The following is a 21,339-nucleotide window of genomic DNA, read 5'->3' on the forward strand; positions in this document are numbered from 1 at the left end:
ATGTTGTAGGTTTGACTACCTTCTCTTTCTCTGCAGTGAAACATGGTAGTTGACATTTTTAACTTCTTACTTTTAACTTTGTTTAAAATTATCAACCATATTAGACAAGGCTGTATCTAAATAGTGATAATGTTACAAAATTTCTTTAAAGAAAACTAATGTGAAAGTAGAAGTTAGGCCCGGACTCCAAAAAAGTATTGAGTTTCTCATCAAACTTATAGCAAAAAAAAAAATTCTAACTAAAATAATTCCTATATTCTTTGGCCTTTTTGTTAAAGAATATGTTATAAATGAATAGAAATGAGTAATGAATATTTTTCCAGTTGAATAACTCCATGAATATAAAATCCTCTATTGTAATCTTCCTGCTTCCTTTGTATCTCAGGAAATTTTACGGCGATTCTCTCTTTATACAATTTATTTCGAAATGTAGATACAACACTTTAACAAAAATTTCTTTATGTATTAAAAATTTACTGTTAATATACAAAATATTTTTATTTTTATATAAACATACTGAAAATGTGGTTTCTTTCTAAAATTATATTTACAGACATTAAATGATTTAAATTAATTGTTTAATTTTAGCAAAGAATACAGATTAAATTACTGAGGTGTTATTTTCATATAAGTTTGGGCTGTTCTGTTCTTTTAATTTGATCTTTACATCCTTTAAAAAGTTATTTCTAAAATTATAACTATGTGAGGTGATGGCTATATTAACTAATTATATTGTGGTATAAATTTTGCAATACCTATTTATATCAAATCATTACACTTGTACACCTTAAACTTACACACTGCTATGTGTCAATTATATCTCGGTATAGCTGGGAAAAAATTAAAAGTTCTATTAATATTAACAAGACAATTACTTAACAAAATAAATTGGACATTCTTAATGGATTCTTCATAACAAAAATTAAAAAATTTTTGTTATTTCTAGCATACTTGTATCTTGAGCTTGATCAGACAAGAATGTATTTTGTTAAAATTTCTTTGAAAGCTGTTGTTATGGTAATGATTTATATATTGAAATTATTGATAGGTTAATTTACTGTGATAAGGAAATTAAGGAATGGATGCTATTTAATATATTTTCTTTTACATGAATTCTTGAATAATATTAATTTTTCAGTTGGTATAAAAATTAAATTTTTAGTTTTCTTCAATGTTTGCAAATCATGTCCCTTTATATTTATTTTCTGTTTTTTATTTTCTTTCTTTTTTTTTTTTTTATTTCACCAGTTGCCATTAAATGAAAATAGAGTAGGTTGAATGTTATAGGCTACATTTTGGTAGTGTGGTTTTTTAATCTTACTTTTGAACAATACAGTTTTCTTGGAAAGGTTTTTTACTGTAATTTTATTAAGGTGTAACTCTAAATTATATAATTATAAATTTCACCCATTCTATTGCACAGTTCTACCTGTTTGGACAAATGTTATGTAAATGTTAGTTATGTAAAAACCACCACAGTCAAGATACAGAACAATTTCATTATGCTAGGAGATTCTCCCATACTCACTTGTAGTCAGTCCGTCCCCCACTTCTTAGCCACTGATCTATTTTCTGTCCCTACAGTCTTTGCAAGAATATTATATAAGTGGAGTCATACAATATACATCCTTTTGAGCCTGGCTTCTTTCACTTAGGATACTATGTTAGAGAATCATCCAAGTTATTGTGTGTATCCTAGTTCATTCCATTTTATTTATGAGTATTCTACTCATTTCTCAGTTGAGGTATATGGGAGTTGTTTGTAGTGTTTCCTGATTACTGACAAGCTGCTATAAAGTTTCATGTTCAAATTTGTGAGTGAACATAGCTTTCAATGATATGGTATTCTTAATTTTATAAGAAACTGCAAAGCTGTTTTCCAAAGTGGCTGTATCATTTTGCATTCCTTCCAGCAGTGTATAAATTTCAGTTGCTCTACATCCTTGCCAGCCATGGTATTGCCTCTCTCTCTCTCTCTCTTAGACATTCCAATAAGAGTGTAGTTGTGTCTCATTGTGGTTTTATTCTGTCTTTTGGGTTTTTTTAACATGTTTATTGGAATATAATTGCTTTACAATGGTGTATTAGTTTCTACTTTATAGCAAAGTGAATCAGCTACACATATACATATATCCCCATATCTCTTCCCTCTTGCGTCTCCCTGCAGCCCTCCCTATCCCACCCCTCTAGGCAGTCACAAAGCACAAAGTTGATCTCCCTGTGCTATCCAGCTGCTTCCCACTAGCTATCTATTTACATTTGGTAGTATATATATGTCCATGCCACTCTCTCACTTCGTCCCAGCTTACCCTTCCCGCTTCCCGTGTCCTCAAGTCCATTCTCTATGTCTGCATCTTTATTCCTGTCCTGCCTCTAGGTTCTTCATGACCTTTTTTTTTTTTTTAGATTCCATATATATGTGTTAGCATACAGTATTTGTTTTTCTCTTTCTGACTTACTTCACTCTGTGTGACAGACTCTAGATCCATCCACCTCACTACAAATTACTCAATTTCATTTCTTTTTATGGCTCAGTAATATTCCATTGTAAATATGTACAACATCTTCTTTATCCATTCATCTGTCGATGGACACTTAGGTTGCTTCCATGTCCTGGCTATTGTTTATAGAGCTGCAATGAACATTGTTGTACATGACTTTTTTTTTTTTTTTTTTTTTTTTGCGGTACGCGGGCGTCTCACTGCCGTGGCCTCTCCCATTGCGGAGCACAGGCTCCGGACGCACAGGCCCAGCGGCCATGGCTCACGGGCCCAGCCGCTCCGCGGCACATGGGATCCTCCCAGACCGGGGCACGAACCCGCATCCCCTGCATCAGCAGGCAGACTCTCATCCACTGCGCCACCATGGAAGCCCTACATGACTCTTTTTGAATTACAGATTTCTCAGGGTATATGCCCAGTAGTGGGATAGCTGGGTCATATGGTAGTTCTATTTTTAGTATTTTAAGGAACCTCCATACTGTTCTCCATAGTGGCTGTGTCAATTTATATTCCCACCAACAGTGCAAGAGGGTTCCCTTTTCTCCACACCCTCTCCAGCATTTATTGTTTGTAGATTTTTTGATGATGGCCATTCTGACTGGTGTGAGGTGACACCTCATTGTACTTTTGATTTGCATTTCTCTAATGATTAGTTAGATGTTGAGCATTCTTTCATGTGTTTGTGGGCTATCTGTATATCTTCTTTGGAGAAATGTCTATTTAGGTTTTCTGCCCATTTTTGGACTGGGTTGTTTGTTTTTTTGATATTGAACTGCATGAGCTGCTTGTAAATTTTGGAGATTAATCCTTTGTCAGTTGCTTCATTTGCTAATATTTTCTCCCATTCTGAGGGTTGTCTTTTCATCTTGTTTATGGTTTCCTTTGCTGTGCAAAATCTTTGAAGTTTCATTAGGTCTCATTCATTTATTTTTCTTTTTATTTCCATTTCTCTAGGAGGTGGGTCAAAAAGGATCTTGCTGTGATTTATGTCATAAAGCGTTCTTCCTATGTTTTCCTCTACGAGTTTTATAGTTTCTGGCCTTACATTTAGGTCTTTAATCCATTTTGAGCTTATTTTTGTGTATGGTGTTAGGGAGTGTTCTAATTTCATTCTTTTACATGTAGCTGTCCAGTTTTCCCAGCACCACTTATTGAAGAGGCTGTTTTTTCTCCATTGTATATTCTTGCCTCCTTTATCAAAGATAAGGTGACCATATGTGCGTGGGTTTATCTCTGGCCTTTCTATCCTGTTCCATTGATCTATCTTTCTGTTTTTCTGCCAGTACCATACTATCTTCATTACTGTAGCTTTGTAGTATAATCTGAAGTCAGGGAGCCTGATTCCTCTAGCTGCATTTTTCTTTCTCAAGATTGCTTTGGCTATTCGGGGTCTTTTGTGTTTACATACAAATTGTGAACTTTTTTATTCTAGTTCTGTGAAAAATGCCATTGGTAGTTTGATAGGGATTGTATTGAATCTGTAGATTGCTTTGGGTAGTATAGTCATTATCACATTATTGATTCTTCCAATTCAAGAACATGGTATATCTCTCCACCTATTTATGTCATCTTTAATTTCTTTCATCAGTGTCTTATAGTTTTCTGCATACAGGTCTTTTGTCTCCTAAGGTAGGTTTATTCCTAGGTATTTTATTCTTTTTGTTGCAATGGTAAATGGGAGTGTTTTCTTAATTTCACTTTCAGATTTTTCATCCTTAGTGTTTAGGAATGCAAGAGATTTCTGTACATTAATTTTGTATCCTGCTACTTTGCCAGATTCATTGATTAGCTAGAGTAGTTTTCTGGTATCATCTTTAGGATTCTTTACGTAGAGTATCATGTCATCTGCAAACAGTGACAGTTTTACTTCGTCTTTTCTGATTTGGATTCCTTTTATTTCTTTTTCTTCTCTGATTGCCGTGGCTAAAACTTCCCAAACTATGTTGAATAATAGTGGTGAGAGTGAGCAACCTTGTCTTGTTCCTGAACTTAGTGGAAATGGTTTCAGTTTTTCACCATTGAGAATGATGTTGGCTTTGCTTTGTCATATATGACCTTTATTATGTTGAGATAAGTTCCCTGAATGCCTACTTTCTGGAGGGTTTTTATTATAAGTGGGTGTTGACTTTTGTCGAAAGCTTTTTCTGCATCTATTGAGATTATCATATGGTTTTTATCCATCAGTTTGTTAATATGGTGTATCACATTGATTGATTTGCATATATTGAAGAATCCTTGCATTCCTGGGATAAACCCCACTTGATCATGGTGTATGATCCTTTAATGTGCTGTTGGATTCTGTTTGCTAGTATTTTGTTGAGGATTTTTGCATTTATGTTCGTCAGTGATATTGGCCTGTAGTTTTCTTTCTTTGTGACATCTTAGTCTGGTTTTGGTATCAGGGTGATGGTGGCATTGTAGAATGAGTTTGGAAGTGTTCCTCCCTCTTCTATATTTTGGAAGATTTTTGAGAAGGATAGGTGTAGCTCTTTGATAGAATTCGCCTGTGAAGCCATCTGGTCTTGGGCTTTTGTTTGTTGGAAGATTTTTAATCACATTCTCAATTTCAGTGCTTTTGATTGGTCTGTTTATATTTTATGTTTCTTCCTGGTTCCATCTCGGAAGGTTGTGCTTTTCTAAGAATTTGTCCATTTCTTCCAGGTTGTCCATTTTATGGGCATATAGTTGCTTGTAGTAATCTCTTAATGGTCCTTTGTATTTCTGCAGTGTCAGTTGTTACTTCTCCTTTTTCATTTCTAATTCTATTGATTTGAGTCTTCTCCCTTTTTTTATTGATGAGTCTGGCTAATGATTTATCAATTTTGCTTATCTTCTCAAAGAACCAGCTTTTAGTTTTATTGATCTTCGCTATTGTTTTCTTCATTTCTCTTTCATTTATTTCTGATCTGATCTTTATGATTTCTTTCCTTCTGCTAACTTTGGGGTTTTTTTGTTCTTCTTTCTCTAATTGCTTTAGGTGTAAGGTTAAGTTGTTTATTTAAGATATTTCTTGTTGAGGTCTATCCCGATGGGGCTTTTTCTGTAAACCTACATCGTTGGAAACGCCTCATAGATTAACTGTGTGGTTTCGTTTACTCATAGAACTACCTGTTAGATCTGTGGGAAAGAACTACAAGACAGAGCTGCCAAGTAAACTATGAAAAACCTAACAAACTTTTTATCTTAGGTATTGGCATATCCCAATGATCTGTACTGTTCTAGGGTGTGATGGCTTAGGAGTGAATATGATTTGAACCTAATACATTTTTAGAGGGTGTCAAATTCAGAACCAGGCAGATCTATTTCCTGGCCCTAAACATGGTCCTAAAGTAAATCACTTGAGGAAATTGGATCCCAAAGATTACAGGTGGGGAATTTTGAAGTGTGTCCATATTTCATTGGAGATCAAAGAAGCCTAACTAAAAGAATTGTGGGCTGACTCACATGATAACTTCTTTTTGAAAGGGCTATTTTATCTTGAAGATTATGAGTTTGGAGGAGCTAAGGTGATTGGCAGTGGAAAGAATCAGAACGTGTGAAATTCCTTAAAAATTTATTGACTTAAATAACTTTGTGTTACACATAATAAAAAAAAACTCTTTACAAAAAAAAAAGATATTTCTTGCTTCTTGATGTAGGATTGTATTGCTATAAACTTCCCTCTTAGAACTGCTTTTGCTGCATCCCATAGGTTTTGGGTCGTTGTGTTTTCATTGTCATTTGTTTCTAGGTATTTTTTGATTTCCTCTTTGATTTCTACAGTGATTCATTGTGGTTTTAATTTGCATTTCCCTAATGACTAATGATGTTGGGCATCTTTCTTTGTGCTTTTTGCCATCCATATATTTTCTTTGGTGAAATATATATTCAAATCTTTGCCCCATCTTTAAAATGCATTACTTTCTTATTATTGGGCTTTGAGTTTGTTTGTAATTCTAGATACAAGTCCTTTATCAGATATGTGATTATAAAAACTTCCTCCTTGTCTGTGTCTTTCATAAAGCAGACATTTTTAATTTAAATGAAGTCCAATTTATTTTTTGTTCTTTGAATTATTGTGCTTTGGGCTGTGTATGTAAGAAATCATTGCCTAACTAAAGGTCACAAAACTTTCTTCTTTTTTTAAGTTTTAGAATTATAGGTTTTACATTTATACTTACGATCCATTTTGAGTAATTTTTTCATAGAGTGTGAGCTTGGATAAAGGCTTTTTGTTTTTACTTTTGTTTTTTGCATATGTGTATCCAGTTGTTCCAGCACTATTTATACTTGGTGAAACTGTCCTTTCTCCACCAAATTGCCTATTTATTTACCTTTGTCAGAAACCAATTAGCCATATATGTGTACAACTATTTCTGGATTCTTTTTTCCATTCCATTTGTCTACATGTTTATTCTTCCTTCAATACCACTCTCTTGATTACTGTAGCATTATACTAAGTCAGGAAATCAAGTATATGAATCTTTTAACTTCAAAGAGAAAGTGTATTCTGCTGTTTTTGTGTAGTGTTTTAAATGTCATTTAACTTAGTTTAGTTGATAATGTTGTTCATGTCCTCCATATCCTCAGTGATAATTTTTCTGCTTTCTCTATTAACTGCTGAGAGGGTGTGTTGATGTCTCCAGCTGTATTTGTGGATTTGTCTGTTTCTCTGTTCAGTTTTATCAGTTTTTGCTTCATGTATTTTGAAGCACTGTTGTTAGGTGCATACACATTTACATTTGTTATGTCATTTTGTGGAATAGACGTCGTAATAATTAAGTCGTGTTCATCTTTATCCTTATTTTGAAGTCTGGTTGACATGATATTAATATAGCTATTCCTGCTTTCTTTTGTCTAGTGTTTTCATAGTATCTCTTGTCTATCATTTTATTTTTAACCTATTTACCCTTTATATTTAAAATTGGTTAATTGTATATGGTGTATAGTTTGGTCTTGATTTTTTCAATCTAATCTGATGATCTTTATTTTTTTGAACCTGAAGTAATGAGTCATTTATTAGAAACAAGTCATTGGCTGAACGAGTTTACGTATGACAAAAAATTTGGAGGGTACCCTAGTGTGGTAGATTTTCAGCATAAACAAAATTTTCTTAAAACTACATGGAATTATTTGTTTAGGTCATTGCTACAGATTGAGACTGAAGATTAAGTGGAGTCTGTTGTAGCATGTGACTGATGATCTTTATTTTGAATTGATATGCTTATAAAATTTACATTTAATGTAATTTTTATATGATTGGATTAAAATACACCATATTGTTAGTTGTTTTATTTTTTAATCTCTTATTTTGTTTTGTTCCCCAGCATTTCATTTCTGATTATTCCATTTTAGCTTCATTATTGATTTTTTCTTTTAAAAATTATTTTATTCATTGCCCTAGGTTACACAATATACATCTTTAATTAATCAGAGTCTACTTTTAAATAATATCATACTACTTAACATGTAATATAAGGACTTAACAGTATTATCTCAAATTCTCCCATTCTTTGTGCTATTTTTGTCATACATTTTACTTTTACATATGCCATAAACAGTGAATTAATATTTCTGCTTTATATAGTTATAATTTAGAGCAATTAAAAATAAAGAAAATAGAATTTTATATTTACCTCCATTTATTCCATTGCAACTCTTTATTTCTTTGTGTATATGTTATATCTTACCACAGTTTAAAAAAAATGTGTTGAAATTGTTCTTACCTATTAACATTTACACCACCAGTTCCTGACTCTTGCTGGCTCTATTAAAAATTTGATGTGCGTGGGTGGCTTGGAATATGCTTGATTTGTATATTTCTTTTGTTCTTTCTTAGAATTTCAGAACCACTGGACTGAATGTATCATGAGAGGTCCTTTGGCCTAATCTTTAAAGTATGACAGATTTACTTCAACTGATCTTATTTTAAGACTTATCTGAAGTTCTCTAAGGTTGTACTTAAGCCTGCTCCATCTCTTTTTATCTCTGTCTTGTTCTCTTGCTCTCATGACTGGAGAGGAAGCATCAGGACCACAATGTCCTGCTTTTTAATGTTCTCTTTTTAGTAACTTCGCACATGTATCACATACATATAGTTATTGAGTTTCTTCTTACCATTCTGCATTACAAGTAAAAAACTCTCTCTACTTCTCCAAGTTTTTTATAGAGTGATAAATTTACTTTTTCTCTGTATATCTTTGACCATTTTAATAGGATTTTCTCCTGGACATTTCACATAATCATTTTTGTTAGGCACGTGTGAGTAAGTGGTAGCAGTATTCACCAAGATGAAGGAAACGGTATCTCTATTGGACTAATATTGGCTCTGGGAGAATGCCAGGGAACCAAATGAAGTGGTATAAATTCTCAAGGGCTCCCAGCACCCTTGCCAAGTAGTGGAGACTTTCCTGACCCTTACAGCCTAGTGCTGAAATTAAACCCTCTCCCTGAAGCCATAAGGCTTACTCTTCTCCAGAGATGACTGAAGGCAACAGCCTTAGGCAGGTTACTTGTATAGCGTTGAGCTAGGAGAAAAAGAGCAGACAGGAAAATCTGAGCACACTATCTTTAGTTATGAGAAAAAAATCCTCTCAACAGTTGGGCCAGTCCTATAATAGAACTTATAAACACTTGTCAGTTATGAGGGTAAATGTAAGACATACTTATTTTCAAGCTTTCCGCTTAATTTCTTGTCCAAAGCATAACATTTTCTTTTTGTCTTTTTCCCCCTCAAGGGGTGCTACATCCATTGTATACAGATGCAAACAGAAGGGGACCCAGAAGCCTTATGCTCTCAAAGTGTTAAAGAAAACAGTAAGTTTATTTCATTATATAATAGCATCTCTAAGGGATCTGTGACCTGGAGAAGGCAGGAGCCCTGATTCGAAGGACAAAAGGGCCAGAGAGCTGCTATGTGCAGCTAACTCATTTGAATCATGATTATGAGAGTGCAGCCAAATGGGTTGTTTTTTGATGGAAATTGTGATTCTTTGAAAGCAACTGGATCTCAAATTAGATACGGTTGTGGGGAGGAGAAGTATGGAATGGAAAGACATTTAGAGTTTCCAGGTAAACTTTGCTTTGTCTAACTGTCATGTTTTCAGGTATATATGTACATTTATATAATCTCCAATCACAATTTAATATACTAGAAAAGGTTGCTATTTAAAAATACCTAAATGAAACACAAATAGATGCGTTTGTTAAAGAAGTCATCAGCTTCTAACTTGATTTTCAAATGGTGGGTTTACTTCAGTAAAGTACAACCAGGCAAATGCTAATGTATCTGGGACTGAACCTGCTCATCGAAGAAGTTCATATTTGAACAAGAAGGAAGGATTTTGTTTTCGGATTTTTTTTTTTTTTGCCCTAAGCTTGTAGGTGAGCTGAGGGGGCAAAAGTTACTTAGGCTCATCTCCAATAAGTAAGAAATGCTAAGGTGAGAGTTCAAAATACAAATGCCAGCATATAATACTGGCATTTTTATACTCCCTGTGCCCCAGAGAATATTTGTCATTGTAATGCCCTACTTATACTTTCTGTCCTTAGGTAATTTCCCCTTATAAAACCACAAAAAGACAACATATTCTTTTATAGCAAATTCTTCCCTTTCTCAAATTTTATGTGAACAAATATGTGAAATATATATATTTCTGAAAACCCAGTTGTAACATATGCTGAGGAGAGACATACTGTAACTTTTGAAGTCAAATAATACTTCTTGGAGGCCAAGGGATTTTTTTTTTCTAAAGTCAGTTTAATATCACCAACTGTTTATGTATTGTCTGGCACAGGGAAATTTTAGACTCTCATATAATGAAGAAGAGAATAATGGCACAATGTTTTCAGTCAAGTAGAATGACATTTTCAAACAATCTGTTAGAATTTAAGGCCACTCAAGCACCAAGAACAGTATAACTGAAGAAGGTAATAGTTTAAATGGCAATTGCTCCTAATAAGGTCTTTATTCTGGATTTCCTATTTGGTGTAGCCAATGATTCCAGAATGTAGAGGCAGCTTTTGATTGATAAGCTTTGGAGTTTTCTCTTAAATCAATTTCTTATAGTCATAAAATGTATTTGAACTAAGGATTATTAAAATTTCATGAAATAGAATTTCCTGTTGAACATCTGCTTTTCATGAAAATATATTGGCATGCTTTAGCAGTAGTGACACAAGAGATGTTTTTGGACTTGGTTGTATCATTTCTTGCTGGTTAAAAAATTGTCAGTAAAATTTGTGTGTGGTTATTTTATTTTCATAGTTGAGGAAACTTTGAAAGGCACTAGCTATATAAACATCTAGGAAAATGAGTATTCAGAAATGACTTGTGAATGCTCAGAATCCCAAAGGACAAGGGACTGGTTTAGAGAATATTTGTTTATGTCAAAAATCTTTGGATGAATTGGAATAAGAGAGAAGTGAAGACACTTGGTGGGTTCATGACTTTTATTCATTGAGAAAGTAAAGCTCTGATTTGCCCTCCCTGTCTTCTCTCCTCCACCTCTGTTGTGGAAACATCTTGTTCAGAAGACAGGCACGAAGAAAATGTGGACGGGAACCAAGTGTCAGATGGAGCTGCAGAGCGATGCAGTAAGGCAGATGTTGTCAAACACAGTTACTGTTGTACCAAATGGAATGAGAGAAATCCCCTGGAGAAACCTCAGTTTTTAACATAGATGGAATTCCCAGCATTGTCTCCTAGAATCAACCATGCCCAGAGATGTATAAACAAGAGGAATAGCAGGCAAAACCTCAAAGAGAAATTGCCTCCAGTGTTTAATTCTATATAGGTCATGAAGACAGAACTTCCTTATCCAAATGAAATGAATGAAGCCTATAATCTTATTTTAAGACTAAGAATCTATTTATGGAGGAAAAGTGATGTAGGGGAAACAAAGTATTCTTCTAGCAAATTCAGTTAAAGATCTGCTCTTGACAGGGAAAGTGAGCTTCAGAAAACTTGAATGATCTGTGTAATCTATTTATTAGATTGAGCCACATAAAACTTCATCTTTTAAACTATGCTTGACCTATAAAAAATGACAATTTTATGTGGTTCAACTAACAACTTTGGGGCTACTATACCACTTCATTGGATAATTCCTTGGGTCCTCATTTTATGATTAGACCCAAACTTAAGAGGTTTGAAAGATTATCTGTCTACATCTGTTTGTCTGTCTATCATCTATCAACTATCTGTAAGAATTTCATAGGGCTGATTTAATAAACTACCATAAACTGGATGGCTTAGAACAATTAAAATTTATTCTTTTACAGTTTTGAAGTCTAGAAGTCTGAAATCAAGGGGATGGGACGGCAAGGTTGATTCCTTCTGAGGGCACTGATGGAGAATTTGTTCCATGCCTCTCTCCTAGCTTTTGGTGACCATCAGCAATGCTTGATGTTCCTTGACTTGTCATTGCATCACTCTAATCTCTATCTTCATTGTCACATGGCAGTCTTCTCCCTGCATGTCTTCATATCATGTTCCCTCTCTGCATGTCTGTGTTCACATTTCCCTCTTCATATAAGGACACCAGTTCTATTGGATTAGGGGCCCACCCTACTCCAGTATGACCTCATCTTAAATTAACTACCTATATTTACAACAACTAATTCCCAGATAAAGTCACATTTTTAAGGACTAGGGGGTTAGTACTTCAACATATTTTGGAGGGGGGAACACAATTCCATCCAAAATCCTATCAATAAAAGAGGACCTCTAAGGTGAATTTCAAAATATTCCACTCAATAATCTATCTGAAGTTGAATAAAACTTTTATCACATTCAAGAAACTAATAAACATAAGAAAACCTATCCATTTTATAGGTGATTAGATTCATATATAAATGTTTTTAAGTCCAAGAAAATTTCCCTATCTCTTCCACAAGTTAATTATTTGATAACACTAATCCTCTTCCCCAGGATCTGTTTAAAAGCTGTTTCAGGACAGTTTACCCAAAATTTATTTTGTGGCAATATTATGTTCCTTTCTCATAGCTTAATATTTTAGGAAGGATTTAGTTTACATAGGCAGTAAGGGACTTATTCCCCCTATAAAACACCCTGATTGTCATTAACAATCCATTAAGCACCCATATGTCTGAGTGATAGACAAAGACTCTAATTTATCCATAGGAAGATAGACTAAAGCATCTACTCTTATGGAGAAATCCACATTCCATTGGTTGTCAAGTACAGGACAGAATTAATACTGATAATAAACATAAAGTAGCTTGTTATGTTCAGACAGTTGGGTATTTTGGCTAATAAAATATCCTTGTGGGAACTTAACATGTAATTATAATTAAAATATTTTAAATTACCATATATTTTATATGTGGATATAATACCATGTTCTTTATCTATAGACAACTACAATTTCTAGAATTAGAATACATTAAAATACATATCTACCAACATCATTAATGTCTGCAACTTACGTTCAGATAGTTCACAATGAAAGAAAAGTGTGAGTGTGTGTATGTGTGTGCACATATAGGGAGAGAGAGAGAAAAAAAATATGGCAAAAATCAATAGTTATTAAATTTAGGACAGTATACTAGTATCCGTGCTATATTTCAGAATTTCAGTATATGAGAAACTTTGAGTTAAACCAAACTTCAACATTGAGATCCTGTTCAACATAACTTTTCTCTGGACATTCAGAAAGCATTACAAGATCTTACAGTTTCTAAATGTCCTGATAAACACCAGTGACTCTCTATTATAGATGTATTGAAGTGCCAGAAAACAGAAAATGATAATTGAACCAACTTTTTACTATACTGAAAATCCTGGACTTTTCCAGAAACAGTATCCATTTGTCTCATCAAGTCATTAATGAGGATAAAGCTTTGAGGGCAGTGAGGGTAAACAAGAGAGGAAAATGAATTGAAGGGCTCTTTTGGTTGTTTATTTTTTTTAATTTTTTTCCACATAGTATTAGAGATCCTTGGACTGAAGAACTCATCAAGTCACTAGGAGTGCCATACCTACTCTCCTCCTGGGAAAGGTGACCCATTTTGTAACTTTTTATTTTAAAACAGTTACAGATTCACAGGCAGTGCCATTTTTGTTGCCCATAAATACCTCATTACCTTGTATGTAATTGGCTTGCAGATATCAGTGAAACTTTTACTGTGAACTTTGTAAAACGGATCCAGGGTGAAGGAAACAAGGCTTCCTTTTTTCCTTCACTCATGAGCCTTTCATCATCTCCGTTTTATGCAATATTTAGAAGAAATTGAAGTAGAGTAGAAAGATTTTCTAAGCTGCATCCTCAGATGAACAACTTTGGGGCGTTAAAAGATTCTGACAGACACGGGTAGTGGGACAATAAGTGATTTACAAGATGGGACCTTTTTATTGATGTTATTTAGTTACGTGACTTTTTAATATGCTGAACTTAAAACTGCACAGAAGGAAAATAATAGATTCAAGAAAATGTCAAAATTTGAACAGATTATGCAGATGGAACCTTCAGTCTGCACTGACTTTTGCTGAGTTAAATGGAATCACAACTTTTGAAGAATTTTGGTGATGATGGAGTCACTACTTCAGGAATGAGTCACAGGCATTATCTCTTTTCCTAAGGAGTACATCCCTTAGGGTGTGTCTAAATAATCACACTCAGGCCCATCAATATGGCTCATTTTCAAGAACAGATTGAGATTTAAGAAAATTATGATCATCAATCATTTATAGTGTCCCTGGAATTTTGAAGACAAATATTTGAATTCTAAAATCATGATGACATTTCTAGCCATGTGGCTCAACTCTTGAAATAGATTGCATTCAGATTGTTATAAAATCCTTGCATGAAATACCCAGTATTGAGTCTAAGAATTAAATCTGTGTGTAAATTCAGAATTTATGAGTCTGAGAGCCAATCTCAGTGTATAAGTTCAGAATGTATAGGTCTTCTGACTCTCCTTAAGAATGGCTATGTGGTTGTGGGGTAAGATCATGGGCTGTGGAGCCAGACAACTTGAGTTCAGGATCACTTCTGCCACTTACTACCTGTGTGACCCTACAACAGTTATGTAAATCTCTCAATCTTAGTTTCTTCATCTGTGAAATGAGTTTAAGAACATCTAGCCCGTGGCATTTTAGTAACAATTAAAATGAGATAACTTATGTAAAATATTTCTCAGCACCTAGGGAGCATGTAATAAATGGTGAACATTGTTCTTATTATTAATTGTAATGGGTTCACACAGATATTTTATATTATAATAGTATCAGCTCATTCTGTGTAATTCTCATATTTTCATTAGCTTGATTGAAAACTAAGCAGTAAGCAGCACCAGACATATTGTATACTGCTGTATGAATAAACTAATTATATCATTTGGGGATTGCTTTTAAAATATCTGCTAAAAATGGGTATATGTTTTACTATTATCAATAAAATTTAATGTGACACTAAAGATTTCTGGTCATATGACCTCATACTTAGACAAATCTTGGATGCCCGTGATTCCTAGATTTGGAACACTTTCAACCCTACTGCTCTATTCTGATTCTTGACATTGGAGCACTGTGACTTGATCCATAGTTTAGAAGCTGTTTTAGGTCTAAATTTTGTCATATTTTAGTTATTGTAATGTAAAGTGATCTGTAGATTTCTGGAAAGGCTTTTCTTAAATAATTTAATTAGCATTCACCTAGTAAATGTTCCTAACTTTTATAAAATTTCCATTAAGTGCTAAAGGATAAAAGAGGCCTTTTATCCTCCTCTCAGTTAGTTGAAGAGCCGCACGTTGTGACTTGCTAATCATTCTGTGAGTTAGTTTTTAATTTGTATTCATTTTTCCTTATGTTCTTATGAATTAGCTCTTTGAGTATGTAACTATGATGCTGCTGGAGACTTTGAAAAGTTGCTCTAGATTAAATTACAGAATGTACACAGGCCTCCCTCAAATTCTTGGTAGTTGAATCTCCAGGATGTCTCCATTAGAGGAGTTTTCAGGTTTTTCAGTTCTGAAATAGAAATAATAACATGTATACCACTTGGCAAACTGAGGATTACCTGCTCTTGTCTCTTTCTGTCTAACCTTTGGGAACATGGAAAACTGATCACAGGCCATTCATTCATTTTTCAATTTCTGTGATATACGTAAGAGAGCTGGCTAGGTCAATCTGAGTTAAAGATATGCATCTATTAAACACTGCTATAACTACTTTTAACAACTAATGGGTATGCTCTAGAAGTGGAGTCAGGGTCTCCCTTGGTCAGTGATGGAGAGGAGAATAATAAATCACTAGCTCAAATAGACTTTTTGGGCCCAATTGAGGTCTCAGAACACATTAAGGAAAGTAGCTTGCCGATAACAAGCTGTGTCAGGTGAAGTGAAACTTCTTCAAGCATTCTGTCAGTTGGAACCTATTGATTTTCATAGGGACTATTAAGCCAGGTTTCCTGGAATAGGAATAGGGATATTTCTATTCAGTTTGTGACAAGTATATGTCTACAAGAGAAGAGAGGTAGCAGGGTGGAATGTTAAAATCTTGGCCTGATTTGTATGCTTTACCGTTTAAAGATCCACTTGGAAGTCTGAACGTTCTTGCAGAGAACTAGTCGTTGCAGTTTGATTTGTTTTCTTGCTTGATAGAAACGCTGCTAGAATCTGTCACAATTCAGCTCACTTATCTATCCTCTCATTTTATTGATCTTTCACAGGCATTTTGTTGCCTTTTAAAAAGTAAACATAATTCAGAGACAAGCTGATACAAGGGAAGTAGGGAGAGAGAGATTGAGAATATAGGCACTGGCCTGTGTGCTATTACCCAGAAAGAAACATACTTTGCAGTTACACCATCTACTCAAGTTATCACATTTAACCCTCTAGTACTTTCTTTTTTTAATTTTATTTATTTTTGGCTGCGTTGGGTCTTCGTTGCTGCGCACGGGCTTTCTCTAGTTGCCGTGAGCGGGGGCTACTCTTCATTGTGGTACACAGGCTTCTCATTGCGGTGGCTTCTCTTGTTGCGGAGCATGGGCTCTAGGTGCACGGGCCTCAGTAGTTGTGGTGTGCAGGCTCTGTGGCTCACAGGCTCTAGAGCACAGGCTCAGTAGTTGTGGTGCACAGGCTTAGTTGCTCCACGGCATGTGGGATATCCCCGGACCAGGGCTTGAACTTGTGTCCCCTGCATTGGCAGGCGATTCTTAACTACTGCACCACCAGGGAAGTCCCAACCTTCTGGTACTTTTACAAGTAGTGAGTGGTTGGATCTAAAGTGATCTTCACCCTTTATATGAAGCCTATGGAGGCAAAAAGGAGGTGACTAGCCCAAACCAGAGGAAATCTTAGGAAGAGCTTATGTTACCATACCCTAGTAGAAGAAAGAGACTAGAAACTTCTCAGAGAACTGAGTGGGAAAGGCCTTGTAACCAAAGGAGAGGTGCTGGGCAGCAGGAAAGTTGAGAGGAGCCCAAGGAGATCAGAGTTGGGGAGTGGTGCCTGATGGACCACAACCAGGAAAGCTGAGAAGGAACACAGATCAGCCTCAAAGCAAACTTAGGATTCCTGTCTTAGTGAGAAGGGGAAAAGCTATAATCTTAGTGTTAACAGGGAAAAACATTTTAACAAATTTTTATTTTTATATTTCTTTATGGTACAAAGTTGAATGATGATCAAAGCTGTGTTCATCCAGACAATGTAAGAAGAGCAGAGAGAAAGAAGGCTAAGAGAAGATTAAGTCCTGAAACTCCAAAACCATTAATTTGCTGAAAGAGAGAAAATGAATGACTGTGTGCAAAGGATATTGATTAGAAGAGATCCAAATAATTTTCAGTATTGAATTAGCTTAACAACAGCTTTTTTTTTAAAGTAAGCATTTTCAAATCACCATATGCCACTCCAGCAATTTTAACAGTAAAGAAGCATAGTGCTAATAAGAATGGGACCCACACTTAATTATTCAATAATATGTAGTAGCCCCTTTCATATGTTAATGCAACAATGCCTCATGGGACTGTTTTACTTAAGGGAGTTTTAGAGAAGGGATGTTTCCCCAAAGGACACAATAGCATGGAGAATTTGAACGCAGGACTTTTGAGTCCCAAATCTGAGCCCTTTCTATTGATACCAGCTAGGTCCTGAAAGAGAAAAAGACCAAAAAAAACAAAAGTAAGGAATAAGCATGGCCCAGATATGGGACTGAAACTAGATGTTGCTCCTTGCTAATCTGATAAAGGATGAAAAAGCCTTTGTTGACACACAGACACAGAGAAGCTGAGTGCAGTTCAAGTCACACTGTGAGTGAGCAAGAGTTTCCTGTGTGCAGAGAAAACAAGCAACATATTTCTCTTCCAAATGTTATTAAAACTTTAGTTTAATGCATCTCAGTATACAATATCCACTAACAAATGAAAGAAGAATAACGAAGGAGTGTGTAATGTACAAAACATTGCCGGGTGTGGCTCTCTTTGCCTTTTGTCTTATGCGTAGGTAGGATGCAGTGATGGTCCCACATGTGGCTGTGTATATGGAGTTCCAGTTTGCTCTCTGCTCTAAGTGTCAGTATCGCAGGGTACATTCAGTACATTCAAAGCTACTCATACTTATCTCTACCCCAGAAGTCTGAAAAATGTATCAAATGGATAGTTATATCTACGATGCTTTTTTCCCCACAGAATACCACACTGTCACTGGGAAGATTTTTGTTTGAAATTTTGAGATCAGAATGGTTTAGAACTGTTTTTCCATCATAGCATCAGGACATATTTGGGTGTCATGATCAGTTTCAAAATCAAAGTGGATCCAATATTACTATCATCATCTTTTAAATTTTGACGTATTTTATGAAGGGGAATGTGGATGAGTGTCACGATTTACCTACCATATTTATATCTGCAAAAAAAAAAAAGAAAGAAATTTAAGTATTCTTTGCGTTCTATGATGATTAAAATTCTTCCTGGATCTGGTACCAACTGGATATCTGGGGGGAAAAGTACTTAAATTTTTCTGTCAAAGATATCTTAGTTTTTTACAGTTTAAGAGTCTCTTTTAGTTTAAAAGAATTTCTTTAGAGTAAATATTCAGTATAACTTCAGCTCTCTCTCAGAGCTGTTTCTCCCTCACTCTGTTCTTACCACATTGGCTTCTGGGTTCAAGCGCAGCTACGTAACACATGGGAGCATGGTCTCTACAGTGAGGATAAAGCAGCCATGCACCACAGCCATCGCCAGATGCTTACTACATTAGAGACGGGGTTAGGCAAGGGCATTAGCAGCTATAGACAGCTGGGGAACACATCATGGGGTTGAATAATGATCAGACATTCAGAGACAGGACCAGACCAGCCCACTGCATGGATCATAGGCCCCTTTCCACTGCCCTCTCTGAGCCCTGACAGTCCTGGAAACTATCAAGAGAGGAAGCAATGGTAGGGCATTAGCATGGAATGTATGCATATCTACCCAATTAGTCATACGTGGAACTTTTATGCTCTGAGCCGTTTAATCCAGAAGAGATTTAAGGACAGGCTGTTGGGAGTGCATTGAGGAGATGCATATAACTGTAAAGAAAAAGACTTTTGAGAAGGAATGAGCTGACATGCTTTAGTTATTGATTTCTGGAAACATCTGAACCCTTCAGAAAAAATGAAGCTCTGGGTTAAGATGTTAAGATGCTTCCTCACCAAGGAAGGCAAATCCAGACTTCTACAACGAGAAACAGCTACTGCTGTCGACTTAAAAAAAATGCACAATGTGAGAGTTGTGAGTCAAGTTTTATTTGGGGCAAAATGAGGACTATAGCCCGGGAGACAGCATTTCAGATAGTTCTGAGAAACTGCTCCAAAGAGGTAGGGGGGAAGGTCAGTGTATATGGGATTTTGGTAAAGGGGGAGTATATACAATCAAGCACATATTTTTTGCAGAAGGTTTCTGCTAGTCATGAGGAGCAGTGGTCACCATGAAGGATTTTAGTGCTTTTCTAGATATGAGGAGATATGAGAATTGGGCTCGTAAAATCAAACCCTGAAAATATCTGAAGACCTGTTCTGCCAGTTTTCCCAGAGCACAGGGTGCCTCCTTTCTGCTCTCCACCCTGAAAACTTAAATCATTAAGATTTCTTGTATCTCTTTCCTATTCCAGCCCCAGAGCATTATTATATCACTTTTAGGGTCATTTAAAAGCCTTTTGTGTCTACAGCCTGTTCTTTTCCTTTCTTTAAGGAAGTTTTTAGCATTTTTGAACAATATTAACCAGGGTATCTGAAAGTCTTAATTGTCTTAGAACATCAAGGAGCTAAAGCTTCTAAGAGTGTCTAGGTGTTCCCCTATTCAAAGCTATCCTCAGTAAGGGATTCAACCCCAAGATGTAACTGATGAGACTTAAATGCTAATATTTCCAGGAGTACTTTTTGGTTTTGTTATTTGATAGGTTACAAAGTCATAAGCTTCTTGAATATGTAAATTCTCAGTTTAGTATCTCATAGATGATCACTTAGTTTTAGGATCAAAGGGAGATCTCAGGGCCTTGAAAATATATGCCCCTCACTTCAAATGGCTTGGGAATTCTGCAACCGAGTCATTGCTGTCCAACTGAAAGCAATATAAAATGAGAACTAAATATTGCTGTTTTCATGCCTTCTTGGTAATTTTTAGAGTATTTTGAAAAGTACTGCCTTGACCATGTGAAAACAACTAAAAAGAACAAAAAAGAAATGATGAATTTGTTTCAGTTCTATTAGAACTTGAATGTCTATAGGACCTGGCTGATACTCAGGTCTGTAGTAACCCAGGTGTGACCCTGATGGTCAACAGTAATTAATAAACATAAGAAATGGCCTTAAAACTTCCGTGGAGCTTAACCACAGTAGTACAGCTCTCATCCCAGTCTTGAAAAAAAGGTGAAGGAAGGTGTTTAAATTTGAATGCAAATAGGCACCAATCCCCTTCTTTGATTACCATTCAGCAAGAAGATTATATTGGACATAGTTTAAGATTTTAATGAAGTTGTCCTCCACACTTTTAGGGAAAAAAAGATAAAGCTATATTTTCACGTTTATTAGGCATTTTTCCTTTCTAGGGCTGGAATACCCTCATAAATACTTGTATTTCTATACTTTGTTTTAGTTGGATTAATTTTTATGTGAAGACAGAAAATTGGAAATAGAAGACTAGGAAATATTTACCTTACTTTTACAAATTCTTTCAGGAAAGGCACTGAACACCTACCATGAGCCAGGAGATTTCGTATATATTCTCATTTAATCCTTACAACAATAACACGGTAGGGTAGCAATTATTATCCCCATCTTGTCCATGAAGAAATTGAAATAATCCTCACATAGGATAAGAGACTTTATGAAGGGCTCTAAATGGTAGGGCCAGAATTCAAATTGCATTTTTTAAAAAAGTACAACCAAGGATGTTCATTACAGAATGATTTATATTAGTAACAAAACGTAGGCAGTTGTAAGTGTCTAACCATAGGATAGCCATTAATGACACAGGGACATTAGGAAGCTCTTTTTTACATTCTGCTTATGAACATTGGGTATTCATAAAACTTTATGGTATTTTCAGTGAACACTGTAAGAAACAAAATTGTATTTCCATATTTGAAATATATAAGGAAATATGCACAGTTTTAAAAACTGAAAGGAAATAAACCAAAATGATAATGATAATGTTACAATGGTACTCACTTTTATTTTTTATATTTTATATATTTTTTTAAAAGTGGCTGATACCTTTATAAAAATTTATATATGTGTTTATTTTCTTCCAGCCCTGGCAACATGAACATAAAAGAAAATTTGGGAGGCTAACATTATATTCATTTTTTGTAAGCACCTGATATCAATTTCTTTTTTGCATGGATTTGACCATGCAGG

General features: G+C 35.1%; 1 protein-coding gene and 1 non-coding gene across 2 annotated transcripts in view; both read left to right on the forward strand.

Moving 5' to 3' along the window:
• Positions 1-21,339, forward strand: part of CAMK4 (calcium/calmodulin dependent protein kinase IV) — a 216,294-nt gene that overhangs the window by 103,131 nt on the left and 91,824 nt on the right. Inside the window, exon 2 of the mRNA XM_029216436.1 lies at positions 9,218-9,296. Within this exon, the coding sequence (XP_029072269.1) occupies positions 9,218-9,296 (79 nt within the window). The remainder of the gene's footprint in view (positions 1-9,217; positions 9,297-21,339) is intronic.
• Positions 5,514-5,644, forward strand: LOC114893512. The gene has a single exon (XR_003792930.1). It is a non-coding gene; the product is annotated as a small nucleolar RNA SNORA18 (small nucleolar RNA).

This window comes from Monodon monoceros, unplaced genomic scaffold, assembly GCF_005190385.1.
Source record: "Monodon monoceros isolate NGI ecotype Baffin Bay Population unplaced genomic scaffold, NGI_Narwhal_1 Super_Scaffold_12, whole genome shotgun sequence".
NCBI lineage: Eukaryota > Metazoa > Chordata > Mammalia > Artiodactyla > Monodontidae > Monodon > Monodon monoceros.